Here is a 23,729-nt window from a genome sequence, read left to right as displayed (position 1 = left end):
AGATTAGGCAAAAAACCAAAAATTTATATTTGGTCCATAAAATATTAAATAAGCATCTCACCTTTATAATCTTTATAAGTTTGATCAATGTATCATGATTATTTTGGTTATTATGGCGATCGTAAATTGTTAATTAACAATTGAATTGTTGCTAAAATATTAGTTTAATTTTCACCGGCTTCTGGAATTACAGTCTACACCAAGAAAGCTTTGATGTCACTAAGTTATTTAATTATTGATTAATAATTACTTACCTAAAACTTTATTTGAAAATTAGAGCTTTTGTTGGGAAAACCCGGATTTTCCGAGGAAAATTTTCGTCGGACCAAATCGGGAAAAACATATCTCTATGCAGAATTTAATTGCGGTGAATTATTATTTGGGTGTTTTTGTTGTAAAGTTAAAATCTTCGGAGTTATAGAGCAATAATTGAAAAAAATACGATTTGTCGGCGCCATTTTGTTTATAAAAAAAGTAGCACACTATCTGCGGATTTTGCATACCTATATTATTAATATATAGGATCTTATAATTTGATTTCAGCAATAAAATTGCTGGTAAATAACTTTTCCATGAATTTTGCTAATTAGCCCCGAGTATATGTCATTGTCGTACTTGTCAAAAATTCAGTATAATGCATCGTAAATTTTCTCCATATTAAAACGAAGTATATTTTTAATGTGTCAATTTTACTCCCCCATCGCGTATTTGAAAGCGGTTTTAATGTAAAGGTGGGTATCTCATTCATTATGACATTCCACCGTGATGTGGATGCGAAAAAAAAACATAAATTTCTTGAACAATTGAAAAAAATTGGTTATTTTCAATGAGCATTTAGCAGCATCATTTAGCACTAAATTAAGGGTGTGAGCCGCACAAGGAACATAAAACGCACGAGGATTCACGTCTAAAATTTTTTTTGAAGGCCAATATTTTTGCCTCTCATACTTGCCCCATTATCATACCCTTGGCCTCGTAAATCATCAAAATCAATATTCATTAATTTCAAAAATTCTAATAAATAATTAGATAATCCTTGTCCGGTAGTATCAGCGGTAAAAAACCTAGAAAATTCTCTCTAATTTTGGCAAGCTTTGTTGACGAATTGAGATAAACGAACCTTAATAGTAAGTTCTTCCTTGTGTGAAATTCGACATTCAATATTGGTCAAAATTACGAGTCACCTTTTTGAAATTATTTTTGGAATAATCTATTTGGGTTTGGGTTTCATATTTCATTTGCATATCTTAGGCGTGGTAAGCATTAATAGCCTTTGTAAAAAATACCGAAAGCGCACTTGTATATTTTTGTTATTTGTAGTTTTTTTTAAAGAATTTTGAAAATTTTTAAATGACAAAAAGCGTAAGTTTGAGCCTAGCAAATGTTCGGCTTGCGCCTCTTGGACTTGGCGCCCGGGTGCCTCGCACCCCTTGCACCCCCGGGTTGAGACGGCCCTGACAATTAGTTCTTTCTAGTACAACATTCTAGCACCGTATGCCGATGTGCGCTTTTATTTGGGGGGTGGTGCCCACCCCTTCTCGGGTGTGGAAAATTTTTTGGTCAAAATAACCACGGAAGTGGCTAGAGAACCTAATTCTAAGCAAAAACTGTTGTATATAGTTTTTTGAAATCTCAATACTTTTTGAGTTATTCGTGGTTAAGCCATTTTCATTGAAAAATGTCACCTTTTCGGACGGTTTTTTGCGAATACCTTGAAAATTATGCATTTAACGAAAAAAACTATAGAAAACATTTTTGTAGCTTATGAAAAATAAAAAAAAATCGTTTCTTCATAAATCTTCTAATTATAATACAAAAAGGGATATGGTAGTTGAAAAGAGAATTTTTTTGTGCGTGCTCAAATCAATGTGTTCAACTTAAAATAACAGAGAAATGGTCGAGTTTAAGGGTATAATGCTATAAATATCTTTTGTAGTGCTTGAAAAGACCTTTAAAACGAGCACTGTTAAATGTCGATTGCATTTAAACTAAGCGAGATATGGTGCAAAAAAAAATTATGACTAATTTATTTTAAGATAAAATGCGAAGTATATTTAACCCCTCATCCACCAGATTTAAATGTATCGTTTTACTTCTACAATACCTTTTATTATAGTGTTATTTATACGGTCAAAAAGTTGGACGAGCTTAAAATGGATGGTTTTTGAAAAAAAAAAATAAGATCAAATTATAGAGCGCATTTTTAAATTTTCTTAAAAATCTTCCTTTTTCTTCATGTAACTCGAAAATGATAAAGACTTACAGTAATGAAAGAAAAAACAAAATTGTTATCTGAAAAACTATCTCTTATGATTTTAGATCTACATGGAGAAAAAGGAAGATTTTTAAGAAAATTTAAAAATGCGCATTATAATTTGAGCTTATTTTTTTCAAAAACCATTCATTTTAAACCCGTCCAATTTTTTGAACACAGAAATAACACTGTAGTAAAAGGTATTGTAGGTGGAAAATTATGCATTTAAATTCTGGTGAATGAGAGGTTAAAAAATATACTTCTCAATTTTCCTTAAAGTACATTAGTCACCATTTTTTTTGCACCATATTCCGCTTAGTTTAAATGTAATCGACATTTAACAATTCTCGTTTTAAAAGTCTTTTCAAGCACTACAAAAGGTATTGGTAGCATTATACCCCTAAAATAGACCATTTTTCTGTTATTTTCAGTAGAATACGCCGATTTGAGCATGCACAAAGAAAAATATTTTTTAACCAACATAATATATCTCTTTTTGTATTATAACTAAAAGATTTATGAAGAAATGAATCACTTTGATTTTTTATAAGATACAAAAATATTTTATAAGGTTTTTTTCGTTAGATGCATAATGTTTAAGGTATTCACAAAAAACCGTCCGAAAAGGTGTCATTTTTCAATGAAAATAGCAAATTTTCAATATACGAATAACTCAAAAAGTATTGAGTTTTCAAAAAAATATATAGAACAGTTTTTGCTTAGAATTACGGCTCTCTAGCCACTCCCGTGGTTATTTTAACCAAAAAATTTTCCACTCCCGAGAAGGGGTGGGAATCACCCCAGAGATAAACATGCCATAGGATATAGGGTAGACTTTGTTTCTTGAGCTGTTCCCTACTTACAGTGAAAATATCAAGTAAATTGATGCAGTAGGATGGAATTCGGAGCCAAATACCTTACTTACTGCACTATTAAGGGGGTAGTACATTTTTTCGAATCCTGAGAAAACTAATAAATATTTTTGAAAAATTTAAATGCAGAATACATTATTACCGAGGGCAGAAAGTCCCTTAGAATAAACAAAAAGTTTCTTTTGATCAAATATTTGAAATTAAAAATTACACTAAATTTTCTCTTGCTTTCACCACTTTAACTTCTTAAAATAATCATTATAGAAGTTTTCAGAGACTTTCGGCCCTCGGTAATGTAATCTTTCATTCTGCGGTTAAATTTTTCAAAAATACTTATTAGTTTTCTCAGGATTCGAACAAAATGACTGCATTTAAATAGCATTGGAGCAAAATTTTGCGCCTACCCCCTTAATATAAAACTAGGTAATATAAAAAATAAATGTATAAAAATGTAGATATAAATGAAGGTAACAAAAATCGCTAAATATTTACCAATGCGCCTGCAGAACTATTAATTGTCGAAACCAGAACACAGTAACTGTCCATGGAACTTCATAAAAAGGGGTGGCACATGTTGAGCTTTACGATAATTCATTATCTTCGTTTCCGACAAATACCACATAATATACGCAACATGTAATATTATTACATGTTTAATCAAATAAATAATTAATATTATTTTACAATTAAACAATTTACTAAATGACTACAAAACACGTTACATTATTGTTAGATATTTTCTATACTAAATTTACAATCAAAATGCAGTAGAAATAAACAAACCAAGACACGTTAAATGCTACTATGTGCAATCCTGAATCATAATTTACAATGTATATACATTGTAAATTCCAAATCATGATTTAAAAAAGTTTATACATTGTAAATTATGATTCGGGAGTACTCCTAGTAGCATTTACCGTGCCTTGGTTTGTTTATTTCTACTACATCTTGATTGTAAATTCAGTATAGTTTAGGGAATTTCTTTAACTTGATTAAACCGTTAATATTAGAGAACTGTTCCTAAATTATATAATTCATAATGTAAAAATAAAGACTACAAAAAATTGCCGACACAAAACACAAACTGTTGTTAATACCTAAATAATACCGAAACGACCCATTACCGACAATGGTTAGAAATGTACTGAAAAATTAACATCAGGTGATAAAAACTGGTGACAAATATTTTACTCATGGCGTACAAAAAAGTAATGAATCACTTATTTTGATGTTAGGCCTGTCGTGAATATTTTAATATATTGATGGTCAGTTTTCTTAGGTGATTAATTTTATCCCCTTTCACATGCATTTACATACAGATAATAATATCAACTGTTTATTTTTGAGAGGATGGGTACGTATTTTCGGCTGCAATGCTATTCAGATGGAATTCAATTTTTTTTTTTCGAATCCTGAGAAAACTAGTAAGTATTTTTGAAAAATTTAAACGCAGAATGAAAGATTACGTTATTGGCTAGGGCTGAAAGTCCCTGAGAACTTCTATAATGTTTATTTTAATAAGTTACAGGGGTGAAAAACTAAGAGAAAATTTAGTGTGATGTTTAATTTAAAATATCTCATTCAAAATAAACTTTTTATTTATTCTAAGGGACTTTCGGCCCTCGGTAATAATATACTCTTTCATTCTGCGTTTAAATTTTTCAAAAATATTTATTGGTTTTTTCAGGATTCGAAAAAAATGAACACAATGTCCGTAGTAATATTTTCCAAATCTATCTTTGTCATATAACGCACTCAGTCGAATATAATATTGTCAGCATACTGTCAGTCAGGCAGTGACAATCAGTGATAATTTTAAATATTTGACATGGCATCGGGAATATTTTGAGTTGTTGATTAAATAATTTGATATATAGTGTATTTGATAAATAATTGATTTAAGACGGGAACTTAATAAAAAGTTATTTATTGTGTATTATTGTGGAAGATCCAAGCAGAGAATATATCAGGATAATATATTCTGTAATCCAAGTATTTTGTTGTTAAAATGTTCAAAATTGTAAGCGTTCCATAGTAACAATATATTATTAAAAAATCACTTAAACACTTTTCCTCTTTTCTCGATTGAGTATTAGTTTTTGTTGTACATATAAATTATCACAATCACTGAATACATATTTAGTGAAAAAATTATCACATTTATTAACTGAATTAATAATTTGCAATTATAAAAATAACAGTTATCCAAGAACATTCAAAAGCCATCTCTTTAAATTAATGATGACATTTTCAAGTAGAATGACATTCTAGTAATGTTTACATATCCATACCAGTGTGAATTTTACTACACGTAAATTGCCGTGTAAAGACAGAAAAAGTAGGGATACCCGTAAAATATTTGCGAATTATGTACCGATGGCCTTAACTGTTCTTTTCTTTGTTTTTATTCATTATGTGCTTTTTGTTTTCGTCATCTAGTTTTTTTTATTTATCATAATTTTGTAGGTAAATTCTAACGTATTATTGTTGATGATTTCTACTTTTACTATTTTATTATTTTGGCCGGTGGTAAATTGATTAATCACTGTGTTTTATGAAAAAACTTTTTTTTGGACAAGATTTTTTTTGGTCAAGATAAATACAGCACCTGTCGACTTTTTGCATTGTGTTCGGGATGACGTCAGGAAAAAAGTCTAAATTAGAAAAAAGGTGGAAATGCATAATTGCATAAAATGCATCTAAAAAGTGCATAAACATATCAAAATCATTATATTAAAGGCCAGATTTTGTCACTCGGGGGTTTTTGGGGTCGCTGAACATGAATACGCCATCCGAACCGACCCCCGGAAGCACCTGGTGATCAGGGTTACTTCTAAGGCAGTATTTTATCGAGACTTGTTATTGGTTTTCGGCCTTAATTGATGCAAACAGATTACTCGGAGGTTTTTAGAGTTGCTGAACACGAATATGACATCAGAATCGATCCTCGGGGCACCTAGTGCCCAGTGTGACAGATATGCACGTAATGTGTAATGTAATCAAACAAAATTTAAAGTTCAGTTTACTACAGCCTAAAATATAAACTACATTCCACCGCACCATGTCAAATCACTCAGGCAAAACATTTTGGATCTCCGATTTGTCTGAAAATTGGTATATAGCTTCTGCGGGACGTAAAAATAAGATATTTAAGTTCAAAAAATCTTCTTCTTCTTTTTTTCTCAAAATGTTATTTTATGCGATTTTACAGTGATTTGGTGTTTATTTAAACAAATTTGTATTTTCTATCGTAAAGTATCAATGAAAAACAGAATATTTTAATAGAAGGGTCTTAAAAATGTCATTATATGGCATAATAACAAGTTATTTTGATTCAAAACAAGTTTTTGATCAAATTTTATAGTGTAGAAAACGTTAAAATACCGTTTTTACATTTTCCTCCATTCCCAAAATACATCATCATCGATTTGGCTGAAAATTTGCCCACAGATAGCCAAAACATAGGACTTTAAGTGGTTAGAAGGATTTGAATTATATTACAATACCAAAAAAGTTACATGCAGTAATATCAGACTCAAAAGTATATTAGTCCAGTCGGGATAGCATTTGACCTTGCATGCCAAGCTGCCCAAAATTTTATTTTTCTAATATTTAGGGGAGTAAATAGTAGCCTAAATTTAAAATCACGAATGAATTCCTCCGTTCAAAATTATCTTTATTTTAAAGGAGAACCTGTTTTGCTCAATATCTCCGCCATTTTTAACTTTTCGACAAAAATGGTAGGAACTGAAATTGTTCCAAATAAATCGTATTTACAATTATTACAATTTCTTTTTAACAATTTTTGTCGTGAGGTCGATATTTTCGAGTTAATTGTACTTATAGTAGACGCCTATATTTTTGACTATGATGTTGCATGTAACTTTTTTGGTATTGTAATATAATTTAAATCCCTCTCACCACTTAAAGTCCTATGTTTTGACTATCTGTGGGCAAATTTCGCCAAATCGATTATGATGTATTTTGGGAATGGAGAAAAAGTAAAAATCGGTATTTTAACGATTTCTACACTATAAAATTTGATCAAGAACTTGTTTTGAATCAAAGTAACTTGTTATAATGACATATAATGACATTTTTGAGTCCCTTCTATTAAAATATTATGTTTTCCATTGATACTTCACAATAGAAAATGCAAATTTGTTTAAATACACACCAAATCACTGTAAAATCGCATAAAATAACATTTTGAGAAAAAAAGAAGAAGAAGATTTTTTGACCTTAAATATCTTATTTTTACGTCCCGCAGAAGCTATACAGGGTGTTTCATTAATAATTGTGCATATAGTAACTGGAGAAACCTTAGCCCAAAATACGAAGATTTAACCTAAAACACTTAAATAAAATGTGGTTCCTTACTGAGTTACAGGATATTTTATCTAAAAATTTCAAAATTATTTTTGCTCAGCATTTTAATACTATTTGACGTATCCTTTTCATACTTGGTAGACAGTGCGACTACTATACACCCTACTAAATTATGGTACACAAACGTTTCTAACTACTACCAGAGACGTACGACAGGGGATAGTGAATGGTTGACCTTTCTCAAATTCTACGCCACTGGAGGAATTACTATTTTAGTGCCATTTTTAGATTCTCCAATACTTTCTACGTAAATAATATACTCTTCAATGGAAACGATAACGTCATTCGTTTTCGAGATATTTAAAGTTAAATATAAAACGGCACAGTTACTTTGATTAATTTTATGATACGATTCATATGATTAAAATTTAAATATAATTTGTACCCAGTACTTTAAAACTATTTGACTTATCCTTATCATACTTGGCAGAAAGTGTAGGTACCCTACTAAAGGAAAGTGTACCCTACTAAATTAAGATAAATAAATAATTTTTAGATAAAACACCATGGAACTCAGTAAGGATCCACATTTTATTTAAGTGTTTTAGATTAAATGGAGACAGACAAATGGAGATCCAAAATTTTTTTTCTCCAAAATTGAGTGATTTGAAATGGAATCACCCAAACAGTAAATTTTTCTTTAAATTTAAACAAATTTTAATGGTTAAAAAAATTTAATTATTTATAAATACTACGATGGCCTATAATGGGTTAAGTAAGATTAAATTAACTTCTATTAATAATTTGCAGGTTCATAATGCAAGCAATATTTTGTCAACAGACACATCTAAGAAGTGGAAATGCCAAACATCTGGAGAGAAACAAGCAATTGTTGTTTTACAACTTGAAAAAGCTAGTCAAATAACAGCTATAGATATAGGAAATGAACACTCCGCTTATGTTGAGGTTCTTGTTTCTCGCTCTGGAAACAATGATGATTTCAAGGTATGCACTTTTATAGAAATACACTCCTGGCCAAAAAAATCGTGACAGCTTAAAAATGGGTCATTTTTGAGGACTCAAATCTCCTAAACCTGTTGTCCGATTTTGGTGATTTTTTTAATATGTTATAGCCTTATTCTTTAAGAATATGGATGTGGTAACAGAATTGCTGAACAGGTAAATGTCATTGTATGGGCCTTTCCACGAACATACGCCTGTTTTGGATTACTTCGACAACGAATATTTTACTGTGCAACATAAGAAGTACGAAAGTAAATGGCGCTAATAATTATTCCAATAAACAACAATGTAATTTGCAATTTACTTTCGTTCTTCTTATTTTGCACAATAAAATATTCGTTGTCGAAGTAATCCAAAACAGGCGTATGTTCGTGGAATAGGGTATATACCGGGTGTAACAATAATACTGTGTTTTTTCCTGAAAGTTCGTAACACCCTATAGAATATTCTAGCATTTAAAAAATATTGAAATTAAAACTAAATTGTAGCCTTAGCCTTTTTTCTTACACACTGATGATTTAGTTATTGCTCTAAAACCGGTTGAGATATGCATATGAAATTTGGTGGGTTTTAGGAGGCAGTTATTGAGCATTTTTTGACATACAATCATGTATTTTATATTCACCATTGGCGTGCTTACGGGTCATATTACCTGTATGCACGCCAATGGTGAATATAAAATTTTTGTTAGTCTGTCAAAAAATGTGAAATAACTACCTCTTAAAACCTTCCAAATTTCATTTGCATATCTCAACCGGTTTTAGAGCAATAAATAAATCGTCAGTTTGTAAGAAAAAATTCAACATCCCGTATCTCGAAAACGAAGCATTTGCGGACATATGTTTATAAAGCAAACTGTCATTATTTTTTCATGCAGAATTAACCCTTAAAGTTTGTTGCACTTATTTAGAAACACCCTGTATTGATGAAGAACATGGCTAGTTGTCAAAGTACCTAACTTTTTCATTATCCAACATAAGTGAACGAGTCAAAAAGCAGAATGTTAAGAAAGGCTAAGGCTATAGTTTAGCTTTAATTTCAATATTTTTTAAATGCTAAAATATTCCACAGGGTGTTACGAACTTTCAGGAAAAAACAAAGTATTATTGTTACACCCGGTATACAATGACATTTACCTGTTCAGCAGCACTATTAGTACATCGATATTCTCAGACAATAAGGCTATAACATATTAAAAAAAAGAATGTGTGTGTACTTTGTACGCACGTAAGAAGTTATTCTTCTATTATATAATTTCAACGAAGTAAATATACTTAACAGGTTATTTGTATTTCATTTAAATATTAAACTAACTTTCTTATCTACCACTTTCAAAAAATTTTTATTAAAACAACCAAAAATTAAAAAAATATATGAATCGTCCAGGATTAGAACCCGCGACCTTCCGTGTGCTTCCGTTCTCTGACCCACCGCTCTACCAACCACGCCACGGAGCTTCTTTTAAGTGACAAGTAAGTTTCGGATATAATTAACAACACGGTGACAAATAGACATATAAAAATGTTACACCTACATAATATTTTATTATCTTACTACAGAGAAAGACAAATCCAAAAATTATAATAAATAATACATTTACTAAAAACACTAATGTATTCTTTTAATAACTTATTTGCGCTGATACATAATATACATACATACCTATCTTGAAAGATTAGCAACTAAACGCCATACTGTCTGTGTGCGCATGCGCGCAGATTTATGAAATTTTACTCTCAATCGCGCCAAAAGAAGAATAACTTCAAAAATCACTAAAATCGGACAACAGCTTTAGGAGATTCGAGAAATCAAAAACTCAGATAGCGCAGTTAATGACAACTTGGCTTCGAACGGACCAATCACAGAAAAGCATCCTTGTAGGCCGCGCAGTAGACATCCATGTAAAACAAACTCATTTTATTTTCAAAAGCATCGATGTAAACCTCCTAGATGGCATCGCGCTAAACCTCCACCGCGACTTACCTGCTCTGTTCTCTTTCATTCACTATAGTGTGCTTGTTTTACATGGATATCGACCGCGACCTCCACATCCACCTCCACCTCGACTTACTTGTTATGTTCTTACTGACAATAGTACGGAAAATCGAACACGTCATTATTCTAATTAGTACGTTCTTTAAAGGTGAAATATTGCAAAACCTCTAAATTGTAAAGAACCGCTTGGCTTGACATGAAATTTGGCATACACATAGCGAACAAGTCAAAGAAAAAAAGTGATATTGTGCCGATGTGTGCTTTTACCCTAGGGATTACTTTCACCCCGCTTTTGGGGGTGAAAAATATATGTTCGAAATAAGTCCGGAAATGGATAAAATGACTAGTTCTAAGCAACTTTTGTTGTATAAAGTTTTTTCACTAAGTTAATACTTTTTAAGTTATTTGCGAGTGAATATGTTAATTTTTCTACAAAATAACAGACGATTTTTCTCAAATAACTCAGAAAGTATTTGGTCGAAAAAAAATTCTTATCAAAAATATAGCACGTAAAAATGTGAAAAACATGGTGTATATGTATATTAGGTCACTACACCTAGTAGAAGCAGAGTTATAGCTATTGAAAAATAGGTTCATATTCGTCAAATTTCAAATCGAATATTTTAACGTGCCATAACCAAAAAACGAAGCACTTTTTTGGGGAAAACTCATTTTAACTTTTTTAAAGTGTTTAAAAAATGCTTATTTTTGTTCTTTAAAAAAAATTCAGCATCAAGAGTAAACAAGTTAAGCTCAAAATAAAGTTGGTCCCTTTTTTTTGGTAAGAAATCGGGAAATTCATCCCCTAATTAGCATTTCAAATGAAGTTAATTGTTACCATTTCACAAGTTTTTTACTCGCGTATGTATTGATTATATGATCTGTAAGTTTCATCGGTCCAAAGTCCTTATTTTTGAAAGAGCTGTAGTTAAAAGGGCTTGAACGAGTTACTTATCACGAGTGTATGCAAATTTAGAAACACCGAATTCAAATTTAGAAATACCAATTTTTGTCTTACAGAAAAACAAACAAGTACAAAATATTCAGAAAAGTAAAACCGACTTTTTTTATTGAAGATTTTTGGTATCTTTTTTTAAGTTTTTTTAAGATATTTTGAAAAAAAAACATTTTTTTCAAAATAAAATTTTTTAAAAATTTTACTTTAAAAACAAATTTTTTCAAAAATAAGCACTTTGAATCGATGAAACTTACAGATCATACAAACACAACATAAGTAAAGTAACTTGTGAAGCGGTAACGATTAATTTCATTTAAGTTGCTAATTGGGGGGTGATCTTCCTGATTTTTCTTTTGCCAAAACAAAAGGGACAAACTTTATTTTTTAGCGTAACTTGCTTACATTTGATGCTAGAAATTTTTTTTATAAAAACAGAAATAAAGCTTTTTTTAAATACTTTAAAAAAGTGGTAATGTGTTTTTCCCAAGAATGCTTCATTATTTGAATATTTCACATTGAATTATTCTATTTGGAATTTTTCGAATTTGAACCTATTTTTCATTAGCTATAACTCTGCTTTTGCTAGGTATAGAGACCTAATATATACATCGTTTTTTTTTTCACTTTTTTATAGGCTATAGTTTGGCTAAGAATATTTTTTTCGAGAAAATGCTTAGGTTTTGAGTTATTTGCGAAAATCCGTCTAAAAACGTGGATATTTTGTTGAAAAATGAACATATTCGCTTTCAAATAACTTGAAAAGTATTGATTTGGTGAAAAAACTCTATAGAGCAAAAGTTGCTTAAAATTAGTCAGTTTATCCATTTCGGGACTTATCTTGGACATATATTTTTTCTCCCCCGAGATGGGGTAAAACTCACCCCCAGGGCAAAAGCACACATCGGCACCGTATCACTTTTTTTCTTTGACATGTTAGCTATTTGTATAAAGAATGTACTAAATTTGCTATCAATAAAGTCACAATAGCAAATATAGTAGAGTAAAGATTTTTAGTAAAATCTTGCTTATTTTCATTACAAAATATATGTTTTACTTATTTTTATTATTTATTTTTTTTTGCATATATTAGAAACCATGAACCTGATTTAAGTGAAAGTCTGTATCAAAATATTTTGTCAAATCCACCCTGCATGCTTGTACTCAAATCACGAAAAACGTTCATTTTTTCCAAATTCTTGTTTTAAATAAAAAAGTACCCTGTTTTAGAGATAGACATATTTTTGAATCTGAAGTCTTTATTTAATTTTTCACAAAATATACTTTGTAATTTTATGTGAACATCATAGCATTACTACGAATTTGTTTACTGTAGCTTTTCAAAATACAATTCTATTTGATTCCATGCTATTCTTCAGAAACAACTCTATATTAGTACCAAGTATTGGAATTTTATTTTCTATCCAGATCTCAATAAGAAACTCAATAATTGCCAGTAAAACAGATTTTATTTCCTGACTCGGTACAAATGAATATTATATTTACAAATTTATACAAACTGGAAATAGAAAACAAAATTTAACAAATATAGAGCTTTACTACTATCAGAGTAACACAAGGAATTGGGCTATACTCTGTGAACATACTGGAGAGGAACAGAAGAAAACTCAGCTCAGTATGCTGTAAATATTCTGGACAAGAACTGGATAGCACTCAGCTCAATATTCTGTAACTGTTATAGACGAGAAATCAGAACGTTTCTTGCCGAATGACTCCATACATAGATCACCATACTGAAGACTAGTCATACATAAGTAAGGCACGAATCACCTCACCCAGAACAGGATTTGGTACAAAGGTCTTATGATCAAGTTCCAGAGACTAACGAGTCTTGCCTGAGTTAAGACGAAGAAAAAAAAAACCTCACCCAACATGATAAAGACTGTGGGATCCAATTATGCTTCTAAAGATCGTGATCCCAGATCAACTCCATCTCAACACGTTTTTGAAGTAATACTTCTTTAGGCACGAGGGTGAATTTTTACATTCCCTGGCGCATGCGCACACCGACAGTATATTAGTCGCTACATCTTTATGTAGCGCAAATAAGGTGTGCGTGAAAAGAATATATTATTAGTGTTTTTAGTAAATATATTTATTATAATTTTTGTTTCTTTGGATTTTTCTTCCTCGAGAATAAGATATTTTATAATAATAGTAAGTATATTTAAAGTATTTTTGTATACTTCACTTGGTCTATTAAATTTGTCAGTATGTATGAGAAATCTTGTAACCTGTCAAAGCAAAGGGAGTATAGCGCAGTGGTAGAGCGCGTGACCGGAGATCGAGAGGTCCCCGGTTCGAATCCCCTTGTGTTTTCTAATTTTTTTTATTTTTCTTATTGTTTTAATAAAAATTTTTGGAAAGTAGTAAGTAAAAATTAGTTTAATCTTTAAATAAAATACAAATAACCTGTTGAAAGTATATTTATTTCGTTGAAATCATATAATAGAAGTATAACTTCTTACGTGCGTACAAAGTACACACACATTCTTTTTTATCAGTCAGTAGTACCGTATTTAGTCAGTTCAGTACCCTATAAATATGTCTTCCAATACAAGAGACACTTCTATTAATTTTTGTAAAGAATTAATACTCTACCACTATGATAGTTGAGGTGACTTGTTTGTTATCTATTGGCTGCTACTTCTCTATCATCTGTCTAGGGGTGGTTTCTTTCTCTATTGTCTGTTTGATGCAGTATTATTTGATCCTCGTTTGACTTATCTACTTCCTGTTGAATTGAGATAGCTCATACATTTTTAAAAAAGAGGTCACTTTTTTGTAAAGATAACTTAAAAACTTAAAACTTCAACTTTGGAAGCGCATGATGAAATGTTAGGATATGTGTAAAAATATCACTATTAATCACTTTTGAGATGTGATTATATAAACACTCAGAATACTCAAGGCAATTCTTAATAGAGTAGAGGCAGCTAGTGAATTGGTTGATAGCCTCAAAGCACCCAAACAGTAACCAAAACAATACCAAAAATTACAAAATTAATTATTTTAATTAAACTCTTATTCATCTTAAACTAAACAGTTTAGCAACTAACTTCATGCTGTAGATGTGCGCGTGCTTCATACTGTCATTTTTTACTTTGGTATACTCGATTTATCTTAATAAATTTAATTTTTTTTTAATATTGGATATTTAATAATGTCTAACTAAAAATAAATCTTTAGGTCCTTCTGGTCACTTCAGCCTTCATGACTCCTTTGGAGTCCAGACAAAGTCAGAATATCAATAAAGTGAGGATGTTCACCAAAGACCAATTATCCAAACCTGAATGTGATGAAAAATGGGATCGAGTGAAAATTGTATGTACTCAACCTTTTAACAGACATGTTCAATTTGGACTTTCTTTTGTATCATTGCATTCAAACGTAAGTAAGGAGAGTGAATCAAACAGTCAGTTATCTATAGGAAAATTTACCATCAGACCTGAATCACCAGACAACCTATCCATTGGTGCATTGTTTGCCAAAAGAAAAGAACTGAAACAGGATGAAAAACCAACAGGTTGGTGTCTATATATTATAATATTGTGAACATATGTGTTTTAGGATTATGCGGTTACAAAGCTATGTAACTATGAAATTTCTTTTAAACCTAGATTTTACCCACTGTTTCACATCTGGAATTAGTGTCTTTGCCCATTAGTTTTCATGTCCCGGTTTTCACATGTGTTAGGTGGCCGTTATTATGGTGTAAGATATCTTACATTCTTGAGCTAGGAGATGAATGGGGAGCGTACCCGCAATTACCCGTAGGGTTATCTTTTTTGCAGTACCTGTAGGGCAGGGTGCTTTCGATTAAATGGACAAACTCCTAAAATCAATAGCAATAAAGATAATATTTAGCCCCCAACAAAACTTTCATCTCTTGTCCGATCAATCAAAGACAACATTCCAAAGGAACAATGCGGAGTTTACGAAATTCCTCATGCAGACTATCCCCAATTTTACATAGGCCAAACCAATCGTAGAATCCAAAATGGGATGCAATAACATTCCAGCCTGTCCAGCCTGTTGGCAATTCCGAATCAATTTCAGCTCTATATCAACACGATCTTATACAGGTCACAACAATTTCGAAAACCCCAGAACCATAACCCCCATCGGCTTCTATAAACCAAGAATTATCTGAGAAGCCATTCTTCTTCATGTGCCATCTCCTCTAAGAAGGTGGGCAACAATCATGGCAATTCGCACTTTCGATACCGCTGCTCTAAAGAGATCAGCAGAAGTGCAGTTAAACCAAGCTCTCAAATTGTTTAACCAGGAGATGTGTCTTCTTCTACGACTCCTTCTACTCTGTATTCTTTCTTTTATTATTAACTGCAACAAGTTATAACGCTTGCTCCTCATGACATATCTCAGATATTGCAGTTTTCTAACTTTAATTGTATTTAAAACCTCTCTTTCTTTTCCCATTCTTCTCAACTCCTCGACATTCGTAACTCTATCCACCCAACTTATTCTTAATATCCTTCTGTAGGCCCATAACTCGAAGGCTTCTAATCTGTCCGAAACATCTTTATTTAATGTCCAATCTTCCAAATCATAGAATAATACGGAGAACACATAGCATCTCAGAAGGCTTATCTTTAAAGAAATTGTAATATCCTTGCTACAGAATACTTTTTTCAGTTTGTTGAAAGCATTTCTTGCCTGTCCTATTGTACCCAGATATTTGTACCCAGTATATATACAGGTCACAACAATTTCGAAAACGTCAGAACCATAACCCCCATCGGCTTCTATAAACCAAGAATTATCTGAGAAGCCATTCTTCTTCATGTGCCATCTCCTCTAAGAAGGTGGGCAACCATAATGGCAATTCGCACTTTCGATACCGCTGCTCTAAAGAGATCAGCAGAAGTGCAGTTAAACCAAGCTCTCAAATTGTTTAACCAGGAGATGTGTCTTCTTCTACGACTCCTTCTACTCTGTATTATTTCTTTTATTATTAACTGCAACAAGTTATAACGCTCGCTCCTCATGACATATCTCAGATATTACAGTTTTCTAACTTTAATTGTATTTAAAACCTATCTTTCTTTTCCCATTCTTCTCAACTCCTCGACATTCGTAACTCTATCCACCCAACTTATTCTTAATATCCTTCTGTAGGCCCATAACTCGAAGGCTTCTAATCTGTCCGAAACATCTTTGTTTAATGTCCAATCTTCCAAATCATAAAATAATACGGAGAACACGTAGCATCTCAGAAGTCTTATCTTTAAAGAAATTGTAATATCCATGCTACAGAGTCCTTTTTTGAGTTTGTTGAAAGCATTTCTTGCCTGTCCTATTGTTGCTTTAATCTCTTCTGTGTATGCATTTTTTTCATTAATTATTATTGTACCCAGATATTTATATTTTTTGACTTTTTTAATTTGTTCTTCATCTATGGTTATGCTTTCTTGGCGCTGTTGAGCTTTTGTTATTACCATAAATTGTGTCTTTTTTGTGTTAGGGACATGTTTTCTTCGCTGATTTCTACCACTTTGTCAACCATTTGTGGTAAATCTTCCGCTAATACAGACATTCCGCTAATAAAATAGTGTCGTCAGCAAACCGTATATTAATGATTGGTCGACCATTTACTTTTTACTTTTATTCCCATAGTTAGTTCCTCTAGTGCTTCCTGGATTATTTCCTCTGAATACAAATTGAACAGGGTAGGAGACAGGACGCAGCCCTGCCTGACGCTCCTCTCAATCTGTATTTCATTTGAAAAGACGTTGTTCTCTTTACCACAGCAATCTGATTATAATAGATAGTGCTAATGAGCTTGATGTCTCTCATGTCTTTTTCTTTTCAAGTAATTCGATGAGTCGGTTATGTCTGACCTTATTGAAGGCTGTTGTAATCCAAGAAACACATATATAGTGGCTGATTAACATCCATGCACCTTTGGGATGTATGGGATGTATTATAGGGGTAGTACCTTTCTATCGGAACGGCCACATCGAGCGTCATGGACGGGAGATGGTTCTTGATAACTGGTCCCCATAAGACATCCAACTCTCATTTATGGCTCCTCGTGCCACATTCCGGGCAACTGCATTGGCCTGCAGGCTAAACTAAGTGAGGGTAACCAGATATGGTGAAATCTACCGAATGATTGCCGGTATATGCAATCCCACCACTTACTGGCCAACGGCTTCGGGCGGATGAGCTAGTATGTGGAAGGGCACTCTTTTGTCCTGAGATCGAGAAATCGGTCTCGAAGGCGGATGAACCAAGGATGGTCAACGGTGGAAGGATGCAGAAGGCAACGGGGAACCACTGCATTAAAGACTCATAGAGTACCCCTAGTTAAGTCATTACGGTGTACACCAAAAATAGTGGAAACTCTACTGATCATGGGAATCGGATACCAAGATCCGGCAGAGAGAGAAAAGCACAAGACTACAAGGCTCACTCGGTCGTAAACCTGCAAAATCCTTGTACAAAAATGCAGAAACCAACAACTTTAAGAGTTGCAACGTGGAATGTGAGAAGTTTGTTCTCTGCAGGAAAACTGGATAATGTTGAACAAGAAATGAATAGACTAAACATCGATGTTTTAGGAATCAGCGATACACAATGGCCAGGATCCGGGAAATGTTCAACACGAAATGATGGCGTATTTTATTACTCCGGAATCGACAACAACACCCATCGGTACGGAGTTGGAATCATCATTTCAAAGAAATGGAAAAATTCTCTGATTACCTGTACTCCTTACTCAGAACGCTTAATATTAATACAAATTAAAGAAAGACATAACTTAATAAATCTTATTCAAGCCTATGCACCAACAGCAGATAAAGATGACGATGAAATAGAACAATTCTACAACGACTTAGAAGAAATGCTGAAAGCAATAAAAAAGCAACACATTAACATAATAATGGGCGATCTTAATGCCAAGGTCGGTCAAGGTAAGGTAGGAGAACATGTAGGAAACTATGGACTTGGAAACAGAAACGACAGAGGAGATCGATTGATTCAATTTTGCCAGAGCGAAGACTTCGTAATAACAAACACCCTTTTTAAATTACCTCCTCGGCGATTATATACATGGACATCTCCACAACATACCAAAGAAAAAATAGTGAGAAATCAAATAGACTACATTCTGATAGCAAGGAGGTATCGTAATGCTGTTAAATGTACTAAGACGTACCCAGGAGCTGATATAGGCTCAGATCATAATCCGGTAGTTACTGTGATAGAGGCGAGACCAAAAAAGATAAGGAGACCACAAAGAAAGACACTAGATTTAGTTAAACTTAGAAACAAAAATATACAACAAGAAACAGGAGAAGAAATAAATGAAAACCTCAGTTCAGTGCAACAACAAATTAACGATACAGATAACGTTAACCAAAAATTAAAGTACATAAATACAGCTATACAAACAGCAGGAAAGAAACATCTGACAAAAACGACAACAAACAACAAGGGGTGGATGACACAGGACATACTAGACTTGATGGAACAAAGAAGAAATATGAAGAATTACCTAGACAAATACAAAGAAATAAACAAACACATAAAAAAGAGAATAAAAGAAGCCAAAGAGGCGTGGATTAAAGAACAGTGTGAAGAAATGGAAACCTATGAGAAAAAGTACGATGCGTTCAATATGCACAAAAAAGTAAAAGAGATAACAGGAAGCTTAAAGAAATGCCAAATAGGTAAACTTAAAGACAAAGATGGAAACCTTATTGTAGATCTAGAGAATAAAATAAAAAGATGGACAGAATACCTGAATGAATTATTTGAAGACGATAGAAACAACTTAACTCAGATAATCAATGCAACTGGGCCAGACATATTGAAAGAAGAAGTAGAATACGCAATAAGAAACGCTAAAAATGGAAAAGCAAACGGACCTGATGAAATCCCTACAGAACTGCTGAAGCTTTTGAATGTTCAATCCGTAACCATAATATTGCATATATTCAATACAATATACAGTACTGGTATAATACCACAAGAATGGTTGCTGTCTACGTTTGTCACCATACCGAAGAAAACTAAGGCAGTGCAATGTTCAGATCATCGAACAATCTCCTTGATGAGTCACCTGCTTAAAATATTTCTTAGAGTCATCCACAACCGAATCTATCAAAAACTAGACATCGATATTAACGATACACAGATGGGATTCATAAAAGGATTAGGTGCAAGGGATGCTCTCTTTGCCCTGAACGTTCTAACACAGAGATGCCTAGATGTTAACCAAGAGGCACACGCCTGCTTTATAGACTTTGAAAAGGCCTTTGACAAAGTACGCCACAGTAAACTCAAAGAAATCCTGGAGAGTAAGAACATTGACACCAGAGACATACAAATAATATTAAATCTGTACTGGAATCAGCGAGCTAATATAAAAATAGAAGACCAAACATCGGACGAAATAGAAATACGTAGAGGGGTACGACAGGGTTGTATATTGTCACCGCTCTTGTTTAATATCTACAGCGAACAAATATGCCAAGAAGCTCTCTCATATGCAAACGAAGGGATAATAGTCAATGGAGAAGTTATCAATAACATTCGATAGGCTGACGATACTGTGATAATGGCAAGAACAGCGGAAGATCTACAACATCTAGTTGAAAGTATGAATGAGATATGTAATAACTACGGCATAAGGATGAACGTCAAAAAAACCGAATATATGACCTTCAGTAAGAATCCAATAAATGACACTAGTATCACAATAAACGGTACCCAACTTGAAAAAGTAAACGAATACAAATACTTGGGAACCCTTATCAATGAAACAGGTGACCAAAATCACGAGATAAAAAGACGTATTGAAATTGCCAGGTCTACTTTTATAAAAATGAAAAAATTATTTTGTAATCGTGATATTAGTATTCATCTACGAACTAGAATGTTAAAATGCTATGTATTCAGTACTTTGCTCTACGGTGTTGAGTCATGGACTCTTAAACAGAGGAATATTAAAAATCTTGAAAGCTTTGAGATGTGGTGCTACCGCCGTATACTAAGAATAAGTTGGGTGGATAAAATTACAAATGAAGAAGTAATACGCAGAATAAATAACAAGCCAGAAATTCTACTGAATATAAAAAAGAGAAAACTTGAATACTTAGGCCACCTGATGAGGGGACAAAAGTACACATTCTTACAAAACATAATGCAAGGAAAAATCCAAGGACGAAGAAATCCAGGCCGTAGAAGAATGTCCTGGATGAGAAATTTGAGAGAGTGGTTTGGCTGTACCACTAACGAATTGTTCAAAACAGCAGTAAATAAAATTAGAATCGCCCTAATGATATCCAATCTCCGATAGGAGAGGCACTCAAAGAAGAAGACCGTTGCATAAGTACATTTATAGCGAACAGGGCTCCCTCGTTCTCATTGCATTTCTAAGAAGAAGAGAGAAGCCACAGGATCGAAAAACGGCCACATTGTCTAAACAAAAGAAATGACGACATCTGGTTACCTCAGACAAGGAGACCTGTCTAAAGAAAACATCGCCAGCTTCAACTACCGATCAAACTCCTGCTGTCAGGGATTTTCGCGCCAGCCCCCACCCAAAAGCCACGTCAATGAACCTCGCCATCAATAGTAGATAAGAAGTAAAAACCAAGAGTAAATATTCCTTTTGTTGACGCCTTATTTTAAAATCTCTTGCAAATTACACTTAATGATAGACAAATAATTAAAGATTTATTATTTTCTAGCGGCAGCTGCTATACGGGATGCTGCATCATCTTCGTCTTTAGCTATGTATGGTTCTCCAACATGTAAACCGAAATTAAAAAATAAAGATCCAGACTGTACAGCAAAGAAAAAAGCCCCTCAGCAAGACGCAGACTTGTCGAAACCGACAAACAGAAACAGAGACGCACTTTTTTATACAAGTGACGATGAAGAAAATAATGATAAAATAGATAAGATTATGAAGAAAAAGGAGGAAGAGGATTTGAAACGTAAAGAAAAAGAGGAGAATGAAAAAAACGATAAGAAACGTAAAAACTTTTGGGGTGCATCAGATGATGATGATAAAAAGAAAAAGAAGGATTCATCAAATGATGATAATAAAAAGAAAAAGAATGATGCATCAAATGATGATAAAAAGAAGAATGATTTGCCTGATGAAAGTAAGATGAAGAAGAGAGATAAATCGCCAAGTGGTACTCCAAAAAGAAATGACAAAAAAGATAAAACTACAGTAGACACTCTAAAACTTACAAAACCCAAAGATGAGAAAAGAGAAACTAAAAGAAAAACTAATGATAACTTAGGGGAATCTTCCAAACCGAAAAAAGCTAAATTCACTAAACCCTTTCATGAATTATTATCAGGAGTCACATTGGTTATTAGTGGAATTCAGAATCCAGATCGTGGTGTTCTTAGAACTATGGCACTTTCTATGGGGGCTAAGTACAAGCCTGATTGGGATTCAACTTGTACACACTTGATGTAAGTAGTATTTCTTTAAAACGAATGTGTATATTCATGTTATGTTAGACTAATATTTCTAGTGTATGGTTACAATTTTGTTAACAAATAAATTCAATTTACATTGTGTGTCTAAGGTTCCCCTCCCCATATACACTGCACCGCAAACGCGTAAATTTTGACTTTCAAAAACTTAGTTGATTAATATTATTGCCAGCGGTACCTCTGGATCAAGGTCTGCTTTCTCTTAATTGACAGGAGATACAGTCGGAAAAATGAAAGAATACCCATGCGTCATCGATGATATGCATACGAATCAAATAAAAAATTTCTATAGTTGATTTTTTAACCAAGAGGAGTAAACTAGAAAGACATATTCACACCCAAGAAAGTTACTAGAAAAGTCACCAAATTCATCTTCTTTTTTCGTTGATCATATCAGCTTTCGATGATAATCCATACATATTATATTATACTAAAGAGCTCTAAAACGCTAAACATCGCTAAAGAGCTCTAAAAACAACTGTTTTTATATAAAAGTAGACTAAAAATCTAAAAATTAAAGGAATAATGCAGAAAACACAAAAAATCGCCGATATACTTAATTAACCTATGTCAGAAGTGCCAAAATTTCATAAATGTCATTAGTGTCAAAATTTAATAACAGTGGAGTAAACTTGCCTGCGGTTGGACCAATTAGAAACAAGCATTACGGCGCGGTAAATTTGGATCACTCCTTTTGGTTAAAAAACAAACAATATTCAAAACAAAGTCTAAACTAAGTTAATACTGAAAATAAACGGATGTGACTACTACCCCACCGTACGATTTTTCGCTACGTAAGAATGTGTCAAAAAATGTTTGATGTTATTCTTTTTCTGATAATATATATTTATTGGTGATAACTGTTATTACTACTACCGTAATTAATTATTTTATATAGATTAATAATACAAAAATAATGAGTAAGAAATATAGTATTATGAATTTCTCCATGTTAAAGTTGCCAGTGGACGTAAACAGTAACACGAATTTAAAAAATGTCATTTATGTCAGCTGCATTAAGTGACTAAAATGAAAGTAAACTTAATGAATTCAGATCATTAGGTATTCAGATCATTTTCCAGACATTATCTGCAAATAAATGTACATTCGTAAAAATATACTAATCTGTAATTTCATACACTATGATTGAAAAGTCAGAGTAATATGTACACGTTTGGCGAACTCGTAGACAGAAGTTAACCATATTGACAGATGCTTACTTACAAATTTTATTGACGTTTTAAGAGTGACATTAGAAGTACAGAAATAGTCAAGTGTGAGTTTAAATTTTCTACTAAATTAATATAACTACGTTGAACAATTGTATCGCCGTCTCACTCTGTCAATTATAAATATTTAACTGCGTATGTCTTGGATAACGTTTTTGCTTTGTAGACAACACTTAATAATCTATCTCCCTCGTTTGTTATTTATAAAAAAAGGCAGCAAATCCAAAATATGTGCTTGATATGATCGTTCATGGGTATTCTTTCATTTTTCTGACTGTAGAACTTATAAACCATTTTTTCTATTCTCATACTATATCAATTATGATGTCACTACCTGCATCATAATGAACTTCATTATGATACAGATTTTCATTAAGATACAGATTTTTAACCAATAGAATCGAGATATGGCATTCGCGATAAAGGTGGTACACGCGCAGTGACCAATGGCAAATCAAATACATACGCTTTGACAGTTCTCAATATGTAAACAAACCGGCAAACTGACAAACTACTGAATTTATTTGTGTTACAAAATTAATAAATTTGAATATATTTTT

At 32.6% G+C, this 23,729-nt stretch overlaps 1 protein-coding gene across 1 annotated transcript in view; it reads left to right on the top strand.

Moving 5' to 3' along the window:
* The window catches only part of LOC126881549 (DNA repair protein XRCC1), a 59,035-nt gene that overhangs the window by 16,299 nt on the left and 19,007 nt on the right, over positions 1 to 23,729 (top strand). Inside the window, exons 2-4 of the mRNA XM_050645878.1 lie at positions 8,269 to 8,463; positions 14,642 to 14,978; positions 21,175 to 21,916. Of these exons, the coding sequence (XP_050501835.1) occupies positions 8,269 to 8,463; positions 14,642 to 14,978; positions 21,175 to 21,916 (1,274 nt within the window). The remainder of the gene's footprint in view (positions 1 to 8,268; positions 8,464 to 14,641; positions 14,979 to 21,174; positions 21,917 to 23,729) is intronic.

Source organism: Diabrotica virgifera, chromosome 3 (assembly GCF_917563875.1).
Source record: "Diabrotica virgifera virgifera chromosome 3, PGI_DIABVI_V3a".
NCBI lineage: Eukaryota > Metazoa > Arthropoda > Insecta > Coleoptera > Chrysomelidae > Diabrotica > Diabrotica virgifera.
The sequence above is the reverse complement of the archived record's forward strand: the minus strand, read 5'-3'. Positions and strand labels throughout refer to the sequence as shown.